Source organism: Malaya genurostris, chromosome 2, assembly GCF_030247185.1.
Source record: "Malaya genurostris strain Urasoe2022 chromosome 2, Malgen_1.1, whole genome shotgun sequence".
NCBI classification, from domain to species: Eukaryota; Metazoa; Arthropoda; class Insecta; order Diptera; family Culicidae; genus Malaya; species Malaya genurostris.
In genome coordinates, this window is record NC_080571.1 from 221,448,555 (window position 1) to 221,469,679 (window position 21,125).

Here is a 21,125-nt window from a genome sequence, read left to right on the forward strand (position 1 = left end):
CCAGGAGCGTTATTGTTACAAGACATGAGTGCTATGGAAAATTCCATCATTGAAAAGGGGCTATCAATGGAATCATCATTTGAAGAAGACTCCCTAACAATGCTATGCGTAGGAACGGAATCTGGACAAACTTTCCTCGCAAAATCAAATATCCATCGATTCGAGTACTCCTCACTCTCATTTCCTACGTTACGATTCCTCATTCGTCTGGCCGTATTCCAAAGAGTGCTCATTGAGGTTTCTCTTGACAAACCTTCCACAAAATGTCTCCAATAGCTGCATTTCTTAACCCGAAGTATGTTCTTGTACTTGGTTTCTAAAACCAAGAATTTTTCAAAATTCTGAGGAGTTCCTCCTCCTCGTTTTAAAAACGTCTTGAAAGCATTTTGTTTCGCGTGTTTAGCATCTGAGCACTCTTTGTCCCACCAAGGATTTGGAGGTCTTCTGTTAGACGATGGACCAAGAAATCGTTTGGTTTGGGCTTGTTCTGCGGCCTCCAGAATCGAACAAACGAGGAAGTCATATTCTTCAAGTGGGGGAAGCTCTTCCATTGAAGTTAAGACACTTGAAATATTACTTTGGTATTTAATCCAGTCAATATTTTTTGTCAAATCATATGGAATATTAACTGAATTAGCAATGCCTTTGTTACTGCTAATTGAGATGATGATTGGTAAATGATCGCTACCATGTAAATCAGGAAATACTTTCCAGGTGCAATCTAGTCGAATTGAAGTCGAACAAAGAGATAAATCTAATGCACTTGGACGTGCAGGAGGTCTTGGGATCCGTGTCATGCTACCCATATTTAGTACCGTCATGCTAAAATTGTCGCAAATATTATATATTAGAGATGATCTGCTATCATTGTAAACGGAACCCCACATCATTCCGTGCGAATTGAAATCTCCTAAAATCAAACGTGGAGCAGGAAGGGCTTCGACAATTTCATTAAGCTGTCGTTGTCCAACTTGAGCTCTTGGAGGAATATATACCGAAGCAATGCAAATGTCCTTTCCTTTAATGTTTATTTGACAAGCAACAACTTCTATACTAGAAGTCGAAGGAATGTTTAATCTATAAAAGGAATAACATTTCTTAATTCCTAAAAGCACTCCACCATACGGGGAGTCTCTGTCGAGACGTATAATGTTAAAGTCATTAAAATTTAAGGCTATGTTTGATGTAAGCCATGTTTCGCACAAAGCAAATACATCACATTTTTGACTATGCAACAAAACTTTAAATGAATCAAGTTTTGGCATGATGCTTCGACAATTCCACTGCAGGACAGTGATTGAATCATTTGCGGCGGATGATAAATTATCCATCAAATGATACAAAACCTGTAAGAGCTGGCCATTGAGCTGATAACTGTTTCAAAAAAGTTCTAGCTATTGGAAGGAATGCTGTTATGATGGTCTTTAGAGGTTCAGAAATATTGAATGCAGCGAAAATCCATTCTACAATTTCCGAAAATTTCAGTAATCCTGTTGGTGAATGTGAAATGGAGCCCACTGGATTATTGTCTTTTCTTGAGCTAGTTCCTGGATTGGTTTGTGAATTTGACAAACCAGGAGGCACAGTTTTTGGTTTTAAATTTGGCTTTTTAGCTTTAACACGGGGATCTTTTTTTGGTATTTTGTGGTTTGTTAATCTCCTCTTAACAGACCCTTGAGGAGTGACAAACGAGGTATCTTCACTATTTCCGTCAGAGTCAGATTCCTCTGGCTCCGCAAGATTTGAAAAACCGTTTTCGGTTTCCAAAGGGGAGACATGTATGACCGTTTTGAGCATTTCTGCATATGTGCGCTTAGACCGTGCTTTTAAAGAAAGCTTCATTTTGTCTTTACGCAGCTTAAATGCAGCGCACACTGAAAGATCATCATGAGGGCTTTCCCCACAATAAACACATTTTTCAACATCTTTATCGCAAAGATTATCCTTATGAGGCCCTTGACATTTGATACATTTGGACTTATTACTACAGTAAGTAGCTGTATGTCCGAATTTTTTACAGTTCGTGCAATTCATAACATGCGGTACGAAAAGCCGAACAGGAAGACGAATTTTATCGATATAGACATGGCTAGGCAATGCAGATCCGGCAAATGTTACGCGAAACGAATCTGAGGGACGATAAGACTTTTTTCCATCGACAATAGATGCTGAGTACAATTGTTTGCACTCGAGTATCTTAACTCCCTCAAGCATGGAGTTTTTAAAACGGCCAACTCCATTTTTAAGTAAATCATCTGCTGTCAGACTTGCTTCAGTCACAACACCGTCAATTTCTACCTCCTTCGATGGAATGTAAACTCGATATTCAATAGCAAATAATTTACAGGTTACAATATCGTTTGCCTGTTTCAAGTCGTTAACTACAACTCGAATTTTATCTCTATTAACCTTACAGATTTCTTTAACTTCAGAGAAATGTGATGTCAAATCCTTTGTAATTTGCATCAAGTTTAAAATCTTTTCTTTTTTTCGAAGATAGACTATCCATGGCCCAGTGGTACCCTGTGGATAATGTTTAGCCCTCGGAGTATTTAAACTTTTACTAGTATCCGGAATCGGATTCGGATGATCTTCCATGAGATCATCCATTACATTAAATTTTTTTTGTAAATTAATAATACCAAAATAAAAACTTATGTTTAGTAAAATTTCAGATATAAGAAATAAAAAATAAATTAAATTAAATCTACCTTGTAGCTGATGTCTCTGTTCCTTTATCGTGAAGAACGACGTGAAGCTCTTCCAACGATTTCCAATTGGCAGTCTTTTGCTGTTTCCAATTGGCAGTCTTCTGTCGTTTACTGCTATCTCAGTTGCTCTGCCGTCGTTGTGAACACCACTGCACTTGCTGTACCTGACCCCAGGTACAGTGCTTTTGCTCTTGGTGGCGATCAAATGCGATGCTTGCAGTGTAGCACCTCGCGATATATGCCGTCTCTTTTGATCCTACGCAGCGTACAAATTCTGGTACCTGGTAGATCAGCACTGGGTTGCTTTAGCACCTTTGTGCCTTTGCACCCCTTCGTCTTCGCACCTTTATGCGATGGCACCTCTGTGACTCGTCACTTCTATGCTCTCGCACCTCTGTGTTTCTACACCTCTGTGCGTATGAACGGGATGGCCTTCGTTGCTAGCTTTCCAGTCGGGAAACGCCCCGAATATTGCGTTTGCTATGGGCAGTTTAACTACCTGAAGCTTAGAATTGTCTCGGTAGCAGCCGTTAACTCACGAGCCAGTACAATCGAAACACAACCTCTTCGCTTGAATGGTTTTTACTGAATCGAATTCAAAAGTTGTTCGTATTAAAACTATAATAGTGATAGATGAGATATATATTGCAGAGGTATATTTTTCATATTAATCTTATGAAATGGTGATTTTTGATGCATCATTAGATTTGCCTTATGATTTTCACTACTCGATTTGTCTGAGTGTGCATCTACCGAACCGTAAACGTTTACCATAACTCTTCCAAACTTGAATAATGATCTCATGAAGGTTTTTAAATAATCCTAAATTATAGAACTATATTAACAGATCGGCTGAAAAGTTCGTATCGTTTCTATGAGAGGGCGCAACTAGAATTAAATCCATACCATTTTCAGTTAGTACCAACCTTCAAAAGATACGTGTATAAATTTGACAGCTGTCTGATTATTAGTTTGTGAGATATTGCATTTTGAGTGAAGCTACTTTTGTTATTGTGAAAAAAAGGAAAAAAAGGAATTTCGTGTGTTGATGAAACACTACTTTTTGATGAAAAAAAGTGCCGCCGATACCAAAAAATGGCTTGATGAGTGTTATCCAGACTCTGCACCGGGCGAAGCAACAATTCGTAAGTGGTTTGCAAAATTTCGTACTGGTCATATGAGCACCGAAGACGATGAACGCAGTGGACGTCCAAACGTGAAACGTGAAAAAAATCCACAAAATGATTTTCGATGACCGTAAAGTGAAGTTGATCGAGATAGCTGACACCCTAAAGATATCAAAGGAACGTGTTGGACATATTATTCACGAATATTTGGATATGAGAAAGCTTTGTGCAAAATGGGTGCCGCGTGAGCTCACAATCGATCAAAAACAACAACGAATTGATGAGTCTGAGCAGTGTTTGGAGCTGTTATATCGAAATAAAACCGATTTTTTCGTCGATATATAACAATGGACGAAACATGGCTCCATCACTTCACTCCGGGGTCCAATCGACAGTCAGCTGAGTGGACTGCACGCGATGAACCGAACCCAAAGCGTGGAAAGACTCAACAATCGGCCGGTAAGGTTATGGCGTCTGTATTTTTAAATTCGCATGGTATAATTTTCATCGACTACCTTGAAAAGGGAAAAACCATCAACAGTGACTATTATATAGCGTTATTAGAGCGTTTGAAGGACGAAATTTAAAAAAAAAAACGGCCTCATTTGAAGAAGAAAAAAGTTTTGTTTCATCAAGACAATGCACCGTGTCACAAGTCGATGAAAACCATGCTGAAATTGAACGAATTGGGCTTCGAATTGCTCCCTCATCCATCTTATTCTCCAGAGTTGGCCCCCAGTGACTTTTTCCTGTTCTCAGACCTCAAGAGAATGCTCGCTGGTAAAAAATTTAGAAGCAATGAAGAGGTAATCGCTAAAACTGAGGCCTAATTTGAGGCAAAGGACAAATCGTACTACAAAAATGGTATCGAAAAGTTGGAAGATCGCTATAATCGCTGTATCGCCTCTGATGGCAATTATGTTGAATAATAAAAACGAATTTTGGCAAAAAAATGTGTGTTTCTATTAAACGATACGAACTTTTCAGCCAAACTGTTATATAATCTTCGAGATAAGTTTGCCGATTGAATAAGAGCACTTTGTCGATTACGTCATTAATACCATAATAACTTCAAAACGTGAGTGGTAGGGGTAGCCTTTTCGAACTTGATGAAAGAACAAATGAAAGCCTTCAAACGAGTCTAACTTTGTTTAGTGAGCTTTTCCATCAATTCTGTATCCTTTCTATAGAGAAAGACCGATTGAAGAGTACATCAAATCCTCAAAAATTGTTGTTACCTTTACTTTATAAAGAATGATACAGCTTATAGTCTGGACACAAAACTGTTCAACAGTGCTGCCTTTCATTTCATTTTGATAAAAATGGAACATGCTATCACTGCAAACTCACCACAAGCTTAGGTCATGCTGTTTTTATTTTGTGTTGCTACGCCGTTTTTCCTTTTTTTCTGATAATGTGGTAAATTATGTCTACAGTAGAATTTCTAGTGAAACGGTCGCCTGACATAATTTATGTTCACTTTCGTTTAAGTGTTCTTAAGCTTCTGCCAAGTACACTGTAGTCTTTTTATGCGAATTTCACAAACACACCCACACACATAATAACAGTATTTTGCTCGCTTGAAAGTTGTTATCAGGTTCAGGAATCAAAACAAATTGGCTCAAATGGCACGTTGAGCGCATTGGCGAATAGTACACTATTTTTAAGATAGTTAAAATCCATAGAATATTTAATGGTTTTTATTACATATCTCAAGCGTTGGGAAACTTGGGAACTATGTAGCTAAAATATTGCTTAAATGTCAGAAATCGACCAAATTTTCAACACAATTCCGTACAATCGAAGTAACCCCAATACACTAGTCAAACCAAATAAAAAAAAATTATCGTATGAATGTAATGATCGAACATTTGTGGGGATTATGAATCATTCGATCGATCTCACACGAGTCAGAAAATATGACCATCATCAATTTTTCGATTTATGCTGTCAATGTTATCATAATCAGCAAATGAACACCAGGTCCACAAAATATTCGCATTCGGAACATTTGACTTTCCAGTTTTGGTCCCAGATTGATAGACAATTTTCTATATAAAACATACCGACACCCGGAATCTAATACGAACATGTTAAATTGATATAAATCAGCAAGTCAATCGCTCGTTTGTTGCCGCGTGCAGGCTCTTCAACCCGATCTCGGGCCTGTACATTGCCTCCCGGCATTCATGTCGCCGATGACGAGTTTTACATCCCGCCGTGGACAGTTGTCGTAGATTCGTTCCAGCTGCGCGTAAAATGCTTCCTTCTCGTCATCGGGTCTCGTCTCATGTGGGCAATGCACGTTGATGATGCTGTAATTGAAGAAGCGGCCCTTGATCTTCAATACGCACATCCTATCACCGATTGGCTGCCACACAATCACGCGATGACGCATCTTTCGCAACACTACAAATCCCGTTCCTAGAACGCTGGTTGTCCCACAGCTCTGGTAGAAGGTAGCCGCTCGATGCCCACTTTTCCACACCTTCTGTCCCGTTCCTTCAGTGCTACGACATCGAAGCCGCGGATTTGAAGCTCAACATGCAGCATTCGGTCGTATCCTGGGAAGCCAAGCGATTTGCAGTTCCATATGCCAAGCTTGTTAGGCCTGCACCAACCTGCTGTCTCACCGGAGGGCTATCGTGTCCGCACTGTGTAGGTTCTCACGCTGACACAAGGACGGTAATTAGCCGCTCCTAACATGGATAACAGACGTTGTTTCGAGCTACTCCTAACATGGGGAAGAGACGCTCGGAAAGGTTCGCTTTCTGTAAAGAGAAGGTAAGCCCCCCTTCCCTGTCAGCCCGATCTTTCCTATGGTTACTCGTACTCCAGTTACTCGGTAACGCGGGGACGTAGGAATAGGAGTTACTGGACAAGAGGCTAAGAGCCAGTTTGAAGCCTGAATTACGCATTGTCCAGTCGTTGACCAACCAAGGGTCCGCCGTGAGTAGCACTGCTGCAACCGTACAAGGAACGATACAGACAGGCGCGGAACAGACAGTACTCGGTTTTCCGGGGGAAAATGCGCAACCAGGAAAACTAAGATCGCGAAGCGATGGAACAAATACAAATAATTTGTATTTGTCAGTACCACGCAAATGACACATGGAAATTCTATGAGAAGGTGAACCGTTCACGTAGAGGCTACACGCCACAGGCTGAAATGTGCAGGGATATCAGTGGTTATCTTCTCACGAACGAACGTGAGGTGATCGACATATGGAAGCAGTACTATGATGAGCATCTGAATGACGAAGCACACGATACAGAGACGACACAGTAATCAATCTGGGTGCACGCTCTGCTGACAACAGAGCACCTGATCTGGATTGCCGATCTAATCCAGATCAGGTGCTCTGTCGTCGGCAGAACTGATGAACTGAGGAACAACAAAGCCGAGGGCACTGGATGATTTCTAAGATTCGGGAAGAGGAGATTCTGTAGGAATGGAATGGATGGAAGGAGTGGTATGCTTCATCTACAAAAGGATGGTAAGCTACATTGTCGCAACTACCGCGCAAACACATTCCTGAACGCCGGCCACAAAGTACTCTCTCAAATCCTTTGCCGTCGTCTATCACCAATAGCTAAAGGTCAAACCAAGCGGAATTCACTGGAGACCCCGCCACTACGGATCACACATTCCCGATAAGACAAGTACTCCAGAAGTGTCGTGAATACAACGTATCCACGCATCACGTATGTATTGACTCCAAGCGGCATACGACACAATCGATCGAGAACAGCTCTGGCAGATAATGCACGAATACGGTTTCCCGGATATACTGACGCGATTGGTCAAAGCAACGATGGATAGAGTGATGTGCTACGTCCGAGTATCTAAGACGCTCCCGGAGAGGGCTACGGCAAGGTGATGAACTCTCTTGTATCTTGTTCAATATTGATTTGGAAGGTGTGATTCGAAGAGCGATGATCGACACGAGTGTCACGATCATCCGAAAGTCCGTATAGCATTTTGGTTTCGCTGACGATATTGATATCGTGACGCATAACCTTAAGAAGATGATGGAAACATACATCGAACTGAAGCTATGCGTATGGGACTGGCCATAGATGCGTCAAAAACAAAATACATAAGAGGAAGAGGCTCTAGAGATGAAGAACTACGCTTCCCACCACGAATATTGATAGATGGTGACGATATCGAGGATGTCGACGAATTTGTTTATTTGGGCTCACTGGTGACCACCGAAAATGATATCAGCAGAGAAGTTCAGAGGTGTATTTTGGCAGCAATTCGGTCGTACTTTAGAATCAGGAAAACCCTTCGATCGAGAAAAGTACAAAATATATCTATGTGTGTGTGTATGTGTGTATGTGTTTGTATGGATGTATGTAACATTTTTGCACTCACTTTTCTCAGAGTTGGCTGAATCGATTTTCATCAACTTAGAATCAAATGAAAGGTCTTGTAGCCCCATACAAAGTTCCAGAATTTCAATATAACCCGTCTTCCGGTTCCGGAATTACAGGCTGATATGTGTAAAAAAATGGAAACCTTGATTTATATTTTGCCAAAAACCGCTCCAATCTCAGCGATGACATTATCATTCAATACATTCTCTTTCCAGCAAGCTTCTTGTTTTATTACTGACAGAAAATAGTCGCTAGGAGTTAAATCTGGCGAGTATAGTGAAATTTAGTCATCGAAACGTTCGACTGGTGGCACGGTGCATTGGATCAGCAATGAAAAATGCATTTGCGGATCCCGCAAATTTTGTTTTTCACATTCAAGTGCTCAAACAAAATTATGAATCCACTTTCTGTTGATATATTTACGATGTCAGTTATCTTCTGCAACTTCACGTTTCGATTTTCCATACCAATGAAATGAACTTTTGAGGCGATTTACATTTACATACGATTTAAATTAAGCATACCATGTTTATCAAATCGGTTCTTCTGTTTGTCCGATATTTTTTTATATTACAAAACAGTCTTTTTTCAGCACTTGAAATTCAGTTTGCTCCGTTGTTTATAATTTTCCAACAGCAGCACCACTGAAAGCACAATAACTAACATACTAGTGAACCGAATGTCATGAAATTTTGACAGATGTCTCTAAAGAAAGCTAAGGAGATTTTTATTTAATGACGCCATCTGTCTGTCAGACTGGAGACTTATTGACCGACGTGTTGCCTACCGGAAGACCCTGTCAGCTTGGAGCGAAATCAATATTCAGTTCAACAACGCCATCGCACGGCATCACATTCAACATATCATGTCAATTGTATGAGATTCGATGCGGACTCACCTGAGGGTGACATGCTCGCAAAAAAGAATGTTGCCAATGATTTGTTCGAGAAATGTGGGAGCTGGATATCTTGTTAATATGATGTCTTTGCTACCGGCCAAAAGTTGTGTCTATGATGGTAGCCTAACCAAGATGTCAAATTTGAGTTGAGACTAGTTAAAAGATCGTCGGTAAATGACAAATTACATTCATCACTTACACAGGTTTGTAAATAAAAGTACTTCAATTTGCACTAATGAAAAAGTTTTGTTTAATTTTTACTAATGAAAAGTTTCGTGATTTATGCTCAACGTAAACGCATAGTATTTGTTGTAGTGTATTCTCATTTGAATTATAATTAAACCACATTTTGCAATCAACACTTACTCACATCTGTGGTTTCCCGTCTTTCAAGCCGGGTCCGAATGAATTGTAAATCATTTGTAGATTGCAATGCAAAGTTGTCCCGGGAAAATTCAAACCAAATGTCATACCGGGTAGTATATCAAGAAACCAACGCCATTATCGATTGATTGCAACTCGTTGCAGCATTACGAGCAGGCTCTAGTGGTTTCAAAATATACACAACCGCAAACATTTCACCCCCATGGAACAATTAATAAATCAACCACCTGTACGTTCGATTGTTTCGAACTGCCATTCGGATAGTGAAGCCAACTGGGTGTCACAATCCAATGTCATTATAATCGACCTACCGTGAAAAGGTGGAATACTATTTATTATTATTTTAGGTTGGAACTGTTCATTTAATTATTTAATACATTAAATCATCTCATCGAGAAAATTACAGTCATTCGATTAAAGCAAAGAAGCACCCTGTTAATGAAATAAAGAATTGACACCAACAAGCCAACTTGATTCATCTTTGTCCTTGTTTCGTTCTATTTTCAGTGGCAAAGTAATACACAGGTCGGAATATGCTACCTGATGTATCGGCTAATCGTGGCCATTCTGTTCCTGGCCGTGCTAGCCTGCTCACTGCTGGATATTGGCCGTTCGGAACCGATGCTGGAGCACCACTACGCCAAATGGTGGATCTATCTGACACACTGGGCGCTGTTAGCGTGTGCCGTGCAGGCCTGGCTTGCGGCACTCATCGTTACCAAAGGACTAATGATTGACCGGAACGAGTTCGGTAAATGTCTTCCGAGGTTTTCCTGCCGGGTCAAGCATGTTATCTGTGTGGGATGCGTATGTACATGTTGGAGACCGTCCTACCTCGTACATCGAACAGAATATGACCATTGGCCATCGTTGAACGAAAACGTAATCCATGCTGTCAAAGGTCATTTTCTGTGAGGACGATAGAAAGCAGAAAATTCTATGTGCAATGTTCACAACTTGGCAGCAAATGTCTTGTGGTTTGCTTGTAAGTGCTTGGTCCATGATTGGCTGTGTTTATTTTCTTTCAGAGTGGAACATTCATGTGGCCAGAGAAAGTCGGCTTCATGCTGTCTACTGGGTTGTCTACACCATCGCCACGGTATACTCGTTCATTGTCACAATCGTCTATTGGACATTCGTTTACGATCCCGGTAAGTATTTAAGAACTTATTAAAAATGAAATGAAATGATCTCGGCTGTATGCCAAGATTCGCTTTCTCCGAGCTAATTAAAGAGCATTAATTATATTAGATGATGGGGGACGCGAAATGTGAACGATGAGAATCAAGATTTCATTACTTCGTTCAACCGTGTACGCTGAAAATCGATTTTTCAAAGCAGAAATCGCTCAATGTCGAGCATAGCTAGCATTGTATGAGCTATCCAAAATTAGGCAGAAAAAGATAAATAACCGATTACTCCTTTTGAGTTCATAATGGGTAGTAACTTAATCATTATCTACTCGAACTTTGACTTGATCGGAAAAAATACATTACTTTAGGTAATCTTCCATCTATCTAAATATTGAGGTCATCACTCGTTAGTCTGATTTATGTAATACGCTGATTACCTGTAAATGCGGAGATGAACTTTAGTTGATTTTGGGTAAATTTCTACCCTAAACTTGGTAGCAGCTGGTGAGAGTGTAGATTATTAACTCCCATTCTCTTTACACTACGTCTACCCTCGTTATCACTACAGTATAGATACCAGAACTATCATTAGCTTAAACCAGGGACCTTGGACAGGACCTGCCAACTAGCTTATTTTCCCAGAACAATATTTCTCTTCTTATTCCGGTTGCTCGCTGTTATATCAACCAAAAATATTGCTCTGAATTCATTTCGATCAGATGTTTGATTTAAAGAAATCGTTTAGTTTTAAAAGTTTAATAACATTTTTCAAGAACATTTATTTTTGGACAGTTAATTTTCGCTGCTTCTAAGTATCTAACATATACAATTTGAAAAAATACTAACAAAAAGAAGTATCTAAAGATCAGCTGGTATTCTCAAGTACAACCAGCGATCGCAAAACAACTAAAATATTAGTTGTTTTTCTTATTTTGATTGGTTAAAATTTGGTACAACTAATCGACTGTTGTCTTAACTATATATCGTGCTGGCAGCTTAGCAACGACACCCATCAAAGACACGCACCACAAACAAGTAATGAAACGTTTCAGTTGAGCAAAGCCAAACACCCTGAGCGAACATTGAAACGTTTCAAAGAGATGTCACTCGTGCAATTGAGCAAAGACACAATCCCAGCAAAGTTACTTGTATGCATGAATGCAAAAAAATGTCTCAGCTGTTTCAACCAATTATTCAGTTATTTAAAATTAAGACGCCAATTGCAATAAATATTTTTTACTGTTAGCCTCTTGGGATGCAGCTAATCGTTCACTGTTTGAACAACGAAATTTTACCTTATTAACTGCTTATATCTTTATCACTAAACTCACAAAGGATATAAAAATGAACCATAAGATTACAATTCTTAAAAGGGAACTTACCAGAGAAATGGTCACATGGGAATTAGGAAATTTTTCCTTCACTTGCAGAATGGCTCGCTGGTAAACCTAATGCTACAGATACACTTTCAAGAAAATACAAATAGTACCACTTCACTTTAGCAGCAAAGTTTTAAGCGTTAAACGGATTTAATAACATTGACATGAAGTGTCCTAGAATACATTACTCTCAGATGAAATTTAAACATTTATACTGTAGGAATATCTATTTAACACATGGAAACGCTTCTGGTGAAATGAAGAAGTTTTTTGTTCTGCGTTTTGCTGTCTTCGTTCTCCGCCAAGTGATAGCATTTGAATACAACAATTTCGGTTACCTGAATGGTTATGACAAAATCATCAGATACGTTAGTAAAATCAACAACATTTTAGTTGAAACAACCAGGGCGTTGCAATATTGTAATTTTGTGATCTGCGGGATCTCCGTGCAGTGATAATTAAATGTACTCATATTCTTTCCAAATTACCATGAATTGAATCAGAGCTCTATGAAATAATTGAAACGTAATAATTACAACCTCATAATTATCATTGCCGTTTCAACCTTCCGAGTGAACGGACGTTCTTTGTGTTTACTGCGAAAGCGTTGAAATCCAGTGCCGTGTGTGATAAAGTGACCGGACGATCAAAACTAGATCTCTATTGTATTATAGACAATAGTGCTTTTTCCTGTGATAGATTTTATGCACATTATATACTGAAGCAGTGCATTGTTGTGAGCGGGCGATCGAAACAGTACCGTTAGCCGGTGATTGTTTGATCGATCAGAACAGTTCCAGCGGTGTAAGTGATATCACTGAGCGGATTACAAAAGAGTGTGCTTTTTCCTCTCGGAGATTTTTGCACACCACCGAAGCGGCGATACGCCGATCGACGAGGGCTGGGCCTTTGTGGCTCCGTTGGATTTAAGTTAAGTATTATTATTTAGTTTTTTTCCCTCCCTGCATTCGACTGTTCTGTTTCTCCCCGATAAATTTATTTCTGCGCGGAGGTAGCTCCGCAACATGTTAAATGTAAATCCCGACCCCCCCTTTCTCGATAATCAGATGGAGACCTCTGTTGGCAGTAATAAGTCTCGCATAAAGAGTTATCCCGATGGGCTTGCACTCCCGGCCGGGCCTTACGCGGTTTATTTCCGGACCAAGTCTAAGGAAAAAAAATTAAATATCCTAAAAATATCGCGGGACCTGAATTCGCGATATAATACTATAAAAAGTATTGATAAAATACGGCCAGACAAGCTCAGGGTCTTGTTTACTAGCTCAAAACAGGCTAATGAGCTTGTACAAAAGGATCCTTTTACGCTGGAGTACCGCGTCTACGTGCCAGCTCGCGAAGTCGAAATCGACGGTGTGGTCACCGATTCGAGTTTGACTTGCGAGGACATTCTTAAGTACGGGGCGGGTTGTTTTAAGGACCCCTCACTTAAGAACGTCAAGATACTGGACTGCAAGCGATTGCATTCAGTATCGATCGCAGGGGATGGAACAAAGTCTTATCCCCAATCAGACTCTTATCGTGTGACCTTCGCCGGATCGGCTTTGCCTAACTTCATCCTCTTGGACCGGGTTCGTCTGCCTGTTCGTCTGTTTGTACCTCGAGTAATGAATTGTACTAATTGCAAACAATTGGGACATACAGCTACCCATTGCAGCAATAAGCCACGTTGTGGTAACTGTGGGGAGGCTCATGCGGACGGCTCTTGCGGTAAGGATGCTGAAAAGTGTCTCTACTGCAAGGAGGGTCCACATGACATAATGGCATGTCCTGCGTACAAACTGCGAGGTGATCGAATGAAGCGTTCCCTAAAGGAGCACTCCAAGCGTTCCTTCGCCGAGATGCTTAAAAGTGCCACTCCTCCTAAACAGACAACGAACCCATATGCCTGCTTGTCAACTGACGAGAGCAATTCTGACGACCCTTTGGAAGGGCCATCTTCGGCGGTCCCTCATAGCTGTAGGAAAAGAATCAATAAATCCTCTCATAAGCTACCTAGTAAGGGTTCGAAGGTGTCTTCCGAAGGGCTTCGAAAAGTTACAGCTAAAGGGAATCGGGACACACCACCGAAGCAAAAAGCTCCTGGTCTCGGAAAGCTCAATTCCGAGATGGAATTCCCACGACTTCCAGGGACTACAAAATCCCCAAGCGTCCCAGAAAATCTACCAGAAAACCAACTAGGTGCTGGACTTATCAAGTTCTCTGATGTTGTGGACTGGATTTTTACAACTTTCAATATTTCTGACCCTCTTAGAAGCATTTTAATTGCTTTCATACCAACAGTAAAAACATATTTGAAGCAGTTGACTGCAAATTGGCCCCTTCTCTCAGCGATTGTATCCTTCGATGGCTAAATCATCCACCGAGATCACGGATCTAATCACTGTTTTACAGTGGAATTGCAGAAGTATCATCCCAAAAATAGATTCTTTTAAATTTCTAGTAAATAATCTGAAATGTGACGCATTTGCATTGTGCGAAACTTGGCTAACTTCTGAAATATCCTTAAACTTCCACGATTTTAACATTATTCGCCTGGATCGAGATGATCCCTACGGAGGAGTACTTTTGGGGATCAAAAAGTGCTATTCTTTCTATCGAATTAACCTCCCCTCGATACCAGGTATTGAAACTGTCGCATGTCATGTTACAATCAAAGGCAAGGATCTTTGCATTGCTTCAATCTATATTTCCCCAAGAGCCTCGGTTGGGCATCGGTGGCTCAGTGATATCATTGAGCTCCTTCCCGCACCGACGTTGGTTTTAGGAGACTTTTACTCTCACGGTACGGGATGGGGCTGTCTTCACGACGATAGCAGATCAGCTATGATCCATGATATTTGCGACAACTTCAATATGACAATCTTGAACACGGGAGAAATGACACGGATTCCTGCACCACCAGCAAGACCAAGTGCGCTGGATTTATCCCTTTGCTCAACATCGCTACGGTTGGATTGCACGTGGGAGGTAATTCCTGATCCTCACGGTAGCGACCATCTACCGATCGTAATATCAATCACCAGCGGCTCAAAACCATCGAAGACAATCAAAGTTTCGTATGTCCTCACACGAAATATTGATTGGAATAGCTATGCGACCTCGATATCTGAGAAACTTGAAAGAACCCAACAACTTCCCCCGGAGGAAGAGTACACGTTTTTGGCTGGCTTGATTCTCGACACCGCGACTCAAGCTCAGACGAAACGTGTACCCGGCGCGAAAACTAACATCCGTCCTCCCAACCCGTGGTGGGACAAAGAGTGCACAAATTTAAACGCGGAGAGAGCCTCCGCCTTTAAAACATTCAGAAAAAATGGAACACCTGATAATTACCGGAATTACGCGGCGTTAGACGTTAAAACTAAGAACTTGATTAGAGCCAAGAAACGCGGTTACTGGCGTCGGTTTATAGACGGCTTAACGAAAGAAACATCTATGAGCACTCTTTGGAACACAGCGCGACGAATGCGCAATCATAACACCACGAATGAAAGCGAGGAATATTCCAACCGCTGGATATTCGATTTCGCTAAAAAAGTATGCCCAGACTCTGTTCCGGAACAGAAGATCACCCGCGCCGCGACACCAAGTACAAACGAAACACCGTTTTCGATGGTAGAGCTCTCACTTGCACTTTTGTCATGTAACAATAAAGCCCCGGGATTAGACAGAATAAAATTCAACTTGTTGAAAAATCTGCCTGACCCTGCCAAAAGGCGCTTGCTGAATTTATTCAACAAGTTCCTCACGGGTAATATTGTCCCACACGACTGGAGACAAGTGAGAGTTATCGCCATTAAAAAACCAGGGAAACCAGCCTCCGATCACAATTCGTATCGGCCGATTGCTATGCTTTCCTGTATCCGCAAGTTGTTCGAAAAAATTATTCTTTTCCGTCTAGACAATTGGGTCGAGATTAATGGCTTACTTTCAGATACACAATTTGGCTTCCGCAGGGGCAAAGGAACGAACGATTGTCTTGCGTTGCTCTCAACAGAAATTCAAATGGCATTTGCTCGTAAAGAACAAATGGCGTCAGTTTTCCTAGACATTAAGGGGGCTTTTGACTCAGTTTCTATAAATATCCTATCTGAGAAGTTGCATCAGCATGGTCTTTCGCCAGTTTTGAACAACTTTTTACATAATCTATTGTCTGAGAAACACATGTACTTCGCGCATGGTGATTTGTCGACAATACGATTCAGCTACATGGGTCTTCCTCAGGGCTCATGCTTAAGCCCCCTTTTATACAATTTTTACGTAAGTAATATCGATGAATGTATCAACACATCTTGCACGCTAAGACAACTTGCCGACGACAGCGTTGTGTCTATTATAGGACCCAAAGCTGCCGATCTCCAAGGACCATTACAAGATGCTCTCGACAACTTGTCGACATGGGCTCTTCAAATGGGTATCGAATTCTCTACGGAGAAAACTGAGCTGGTTGTATTTTCAAGGAAGCGAGAACCAGCACAATTACAGCTTCAACTAAGGGGTGAAACCATAGCTCAGGTCTTCACATTCAAATATCTCGGGGTCTGGTTCAACTCCAAAGGCACCTGGGGATGTCACATTAGGTATCTGAAACAAAAATGCCAGCAAAGAATCAACTTTCTTCGTACAATAACCGGATCATGGTGGGGTGCCCACCCAGGAGACCTGATCAGGTTGTACCAAACAACGATATTGTCCGTGATGGAATACGGATGCTTCTGCTTCCGATCCGTGGCGAACACTCATTTCATCAAGCTGGAAAGAATACAGTATCGTTGTTTGCGTATTGCCTTGGGTTGCATGCAATCGACTCATACGATGAGCCTCGAAGTGCTGGCTGGCGTTCTTCCATTGAAAAACCGGTTCTGGGATCTCTCATATCGTTTGCTCATTCGATGCGACATTTTGAATCATCTGGTGATTGAAAACTTCGAAAGGTTAGTTGAGCTTAACTCTCAAACCCGTTTTATGTCCTTGTATTTTGATTACATGGCTCAGAATATTAATCCTTCTTCGTTTGTTTCCAACCGTGCTCATTTCTTGGATACTTTTGATTCTGCTGTGTTTTTCGACACATCCATGAAGGAAGAGATTTATGGAATTCCGGATCACGTACGCCCTCAAGTGGCCCCTAATATCTTTAATAACAAATTTAGATCAGTCAACTGTGAAAATATGTTTTATACTGACGGATCAAACATCAACAAGTCCACAGGCTTCGGCATCTTCAATCAGAACATCACCGCTTCGTACAAACTCAGTGATCCGGCTTCAGTTTACGTCGCAGAATTAGCTGCTATTCAGTACACCCTCGAGATCATTGAAACCTTGCCCAAAGACCATTACTTCATTGTCACGGACAGTCTAAGCTCAATAGAAGCTCTCCGGGCAATGAAGTCAGGAAAGTATCCCCCATATTTCCTGGGGAAAATACGAGAACACTTGAGAACTTTATCTGAACGGTCTTATTCAATATCGTTAGTCTGGGTCCCTTCGCATTGTTCCATTCCGGGCAATGAAAAGGCAGACTCATTGGCTAAGGTGGCGCATTAGAAGGTGATATTTATGAAAGACCAATCTGCTTCAATGAATTTTTCAGTATTTCTCGTCAGAAAACTCTCGAAAGTTGGCAAACTTCATGGACGAATGACGAACTGAGACGATGGCTACACTCCATTATTCCTAAGGTATCAACGAAACCGTGGTTCAAGGGGATGAACGTGAGTCGTGATTTCATTCGCGTTATGTCACGGCTCATGTCAAATCACTATACATTCAACGCACATCTCCGGCGTATCGGGATCGTGGAGAGCGGGCTCTGCACCTGTGGCGACGGTTATCAGGACATCGAGCATGTCGTGTGGTCGTGCGTAGTGTATCGCGACGCCAGGTCGAAGCTACTGGAATCCCTCAGGGCCCGAGGTAGACCGCCTGAGGTTCCGGTTCGGGATGTGTTGGCGAGTCGGGATGGCTCACATATGCTTCTCATATACCAGTACCTTAAACACATTAATATGCAAGTGTAATCTGTTACATCTCACTCAGAAAGTATAATCTCCACCTACAGGTTCGACACTAACATCCGCCCGATTCTCTCGATCCCAGTCCCTGTCCACCATCTTCATTGGAGCTAACAAGATCTTTTTTTTGTCACTAACTTTTTCGTTCCCCCTTCCCTGTTTCTTCTCCATCTCGATGGCAACTAATTCGATCTTCGTCGTTTCCAAACATTTTGTTCCCACACCCCCTTTTTACCCCGTTTCCCACAATATTTACTTTTTTCATTCTCTTCCGTAACATCACCATCACCGCCTGCGGAAGACCGCTCCAGTCGATGACCAGCTTGCGGGCCACCCGCCGGGCCTTCGTAGCCTGGGGGTGTTTCCCGCGGACCCACACGGACCGAAGAATGCGGCCAACATAGAAAATTACCAACGCCATCTGGAATCTTCTCATCCTAAATTCAATTCACCGGCCACTACCGATCGCCAGCTGAAAGCGGGATTCTCGAGAATCCGCGACCCCGAAACTACATTATATAATGATACTATTCTATTTTTTTTTTTTATTCAATATTATAATATAATTTTAAGGCACACTGCTTAAGCTCTAAGATGCCAAGGATATTTACTAATCTTAATTACGACTATATTAAAACTAGAATAGTATCATTATGTAATGCCGGTGAATTGGATATTGCATATGGGTCTTCCATATGGCGTTTGCAAATATCCATGTTGGCCGCATCCTTCGGTCCGTGTGGGTCCGCGGAAAACACCCCCAGGCTACGAAGGCCTGGCGGGTGGCCCGCATGCTGGTTTTCGACTGGAGCGGTCTTCCCTGGACGATGATGGTGATGTTACGGAAGAGATGAAGAAAAAAAAATAAATATTGTGGAAACGGGGTAAAACAGGGGATGTGGGGACAAAATGTCTGAAAACGATAGAGATCTAATTAGTTGCCATCGAGATGGTGAAGAGACAGGGAAGGGGGAACGAAAAAGTTAGTGACAAAAAAAAGATCTTGTTAGTTCCAATGAAGATGGTGGACAGGGACGGGGATCGAGAGAATCGGGCAGATGTTAGTGTCGAACCTGTAGGTGGAGTTTATACTTTCTGAACGAGGATAAACACATTACACTTGTATATCAATGTGTTTAAGGTACTGGTATATGAGAAGCATATATGAACTATCCCGACTCGCCAACACATCCCGAACCGGAACCTCAGGCGGTCTACCTCGGGCCCTAAGGGATTCCAGTAGCTTCGACCTGGCGTCACGATACTCTACGCACGACCACACGACATGCTCGATGTCCTGATAACCGTCGCCACAGGTGCAGAGACCGCTCTCCGCAAGCCCAACACGCCGGAGATGTGCGTTGAAGGTGTAGTGATTTGACATGAGCCGCGACATAACACGAATGAAATCGCGACTCACGTTCATCCCCCTGAACCAAGGTTTCGTCGATACCCTAGGGATAATGGAATGCAGCCATCGTCCCAGTTCGCCATTGCTCCATGAAGTTTGCCAACTTTCGAGAGTTTTCTGACGAGAGATACTGAAAAATTCATTGAAGCAGATTGGTCTTTCATAAATATCACCTTCCAATGCGCCCACTTTAGCCAATGAGTCTGCCTTTTCATTGCCCGGAATGGAACAATGCGAAGGGACCCAGACTAACGATATTAAATAAGACCGTTCAGATAAAGTTCTCAAATGTTCCCGTATTTTCCCCAGGAAATATGGGGGATACTTTCCTGGCTTCATTGCCCGGAGAGCTTCTATTGAACTTAGACTGTCCGTGACAATGAAGTAATGGTCTTTGGGCATGGTTTCAATGATCTCGAGGGTGTACTGAATAGCAGCTAATTCTGCGACGTAAACTGAAGCCGGATCACTGAGTTTGTAAGAAGCGGTGATGTTTTGATTGAAGATGCCGAAGCCTGTGGACCTGTCGATGTTTGATCCGTCAGTGTAAAACACCTTTTCACAGTTGACAGTTCTAAATTTATTATAGAAAATATTTGGGGCCACTTGAGGGCGCACGTGATCCGGAATTCCATGAATTTCTTCTCTCATGGATGTGTCGAAAAACACAGTAGAATCAGAAGTATCCAAGAAATGAGCACGGTTGGAAACAAACGAAGAAGGATTAATATTCTGAGCCATGTAATCAAAATACAAGGACATAAAACGGGTCTGAGAATTGAGCTCGACAAGCCTTTCGAAGTTTTCAATCACCATCGGATTCAAGATATCGCATCGGATAAGCAATCGATATGAGAGATCCCAGAATCGATTTTTCAACGGTAATACGCCCGCGAGCACTTCGAGACTCATCGTATGAGTCGACTGCATGCAACCTAAGGCAATACGCAAACAACGATACTGAATTCTTTCCAGTTTAATGAAATGGGTGTTCGCGGCGGATCGGAAGCAGAAGCATCCATATTCCATTACGGACAATATCGTTGTTTGGTATAACCTGATCAGGTCTCCTGGGTGGGCACCCCACCATGATCCGGTTATTGTACGAAGAAAATTGATTCTCTGTTGGCATTTTTGTTTCAGATACCTAATGTGACATCCCCAGGTGCCTTTGGAGTCGAACCAGACCCCGAGATATTTAAATGTGAAGACCTGAGCTATGGTTTCACCCCCTAGTTGAAGCTGTAATTGTGCTGGTTCTCGCTTCCTTGAAAATACAACCAGCTCAGTTTTCTCCGTGGAGAACTCGATACCCATTTGAAGAGCCCATGTCGACAAGTTGTCGAGGGTATCTTGCAATGGTCCTTGGAGATCGGCAGCTTTGGGTCCTATAATAGACACAACGCTGTCGTCGGCAAGTTGTCTTAGCGTGCAAGATGTGTTGATACATTCATCAATGTTGTTTACGTAAAAGTTGTATAAAAGGGGGCTTAAGCATGAGCCCTGAGGAAGACCCATGTAACTGAATCGTAATGTCGACAAATCACCATGCGCGAAATACATGTATTTCTCGGACAACAGATTATACAAAAAGTTATTCAAAATTGGTGAAAGACCTTGCTGATGCAGCTTCTCAGATAGGATGTTTATGGAAACTGAAT

The 21,125-nt window shown here is 41.8% G+C and overlaps 1 protein-coding gene across 9 annotated transcripts in view; it reads left to right on the forward strand.

The window, feature by feature from the left end:
* LOC131427694 (protein rolling stone) overlaps positions 1-21,125 on the forward strand; it is a 233,170-nt gene that overhangs the window by 144,690 nt on the left and 67,355 nt on the right. For all 9 annotated transcript variants that reach the window (XM_058591121.1, XM_058591120.1, XM_058591124.1 and 6 more), the window contains 2 exons: positions 10,011-10,254; positions 10,532-10,654. In XM_058591121.1, coding sequence (XP_058447104.1) covers positions 10,011-10,254; positions 10,532-10,654 — 367 coding nt within the window. The remainder of the gene's footprint in view (positions 1-10,010; positions 10,255-10,531; positions 10,655-21,125) is intronic.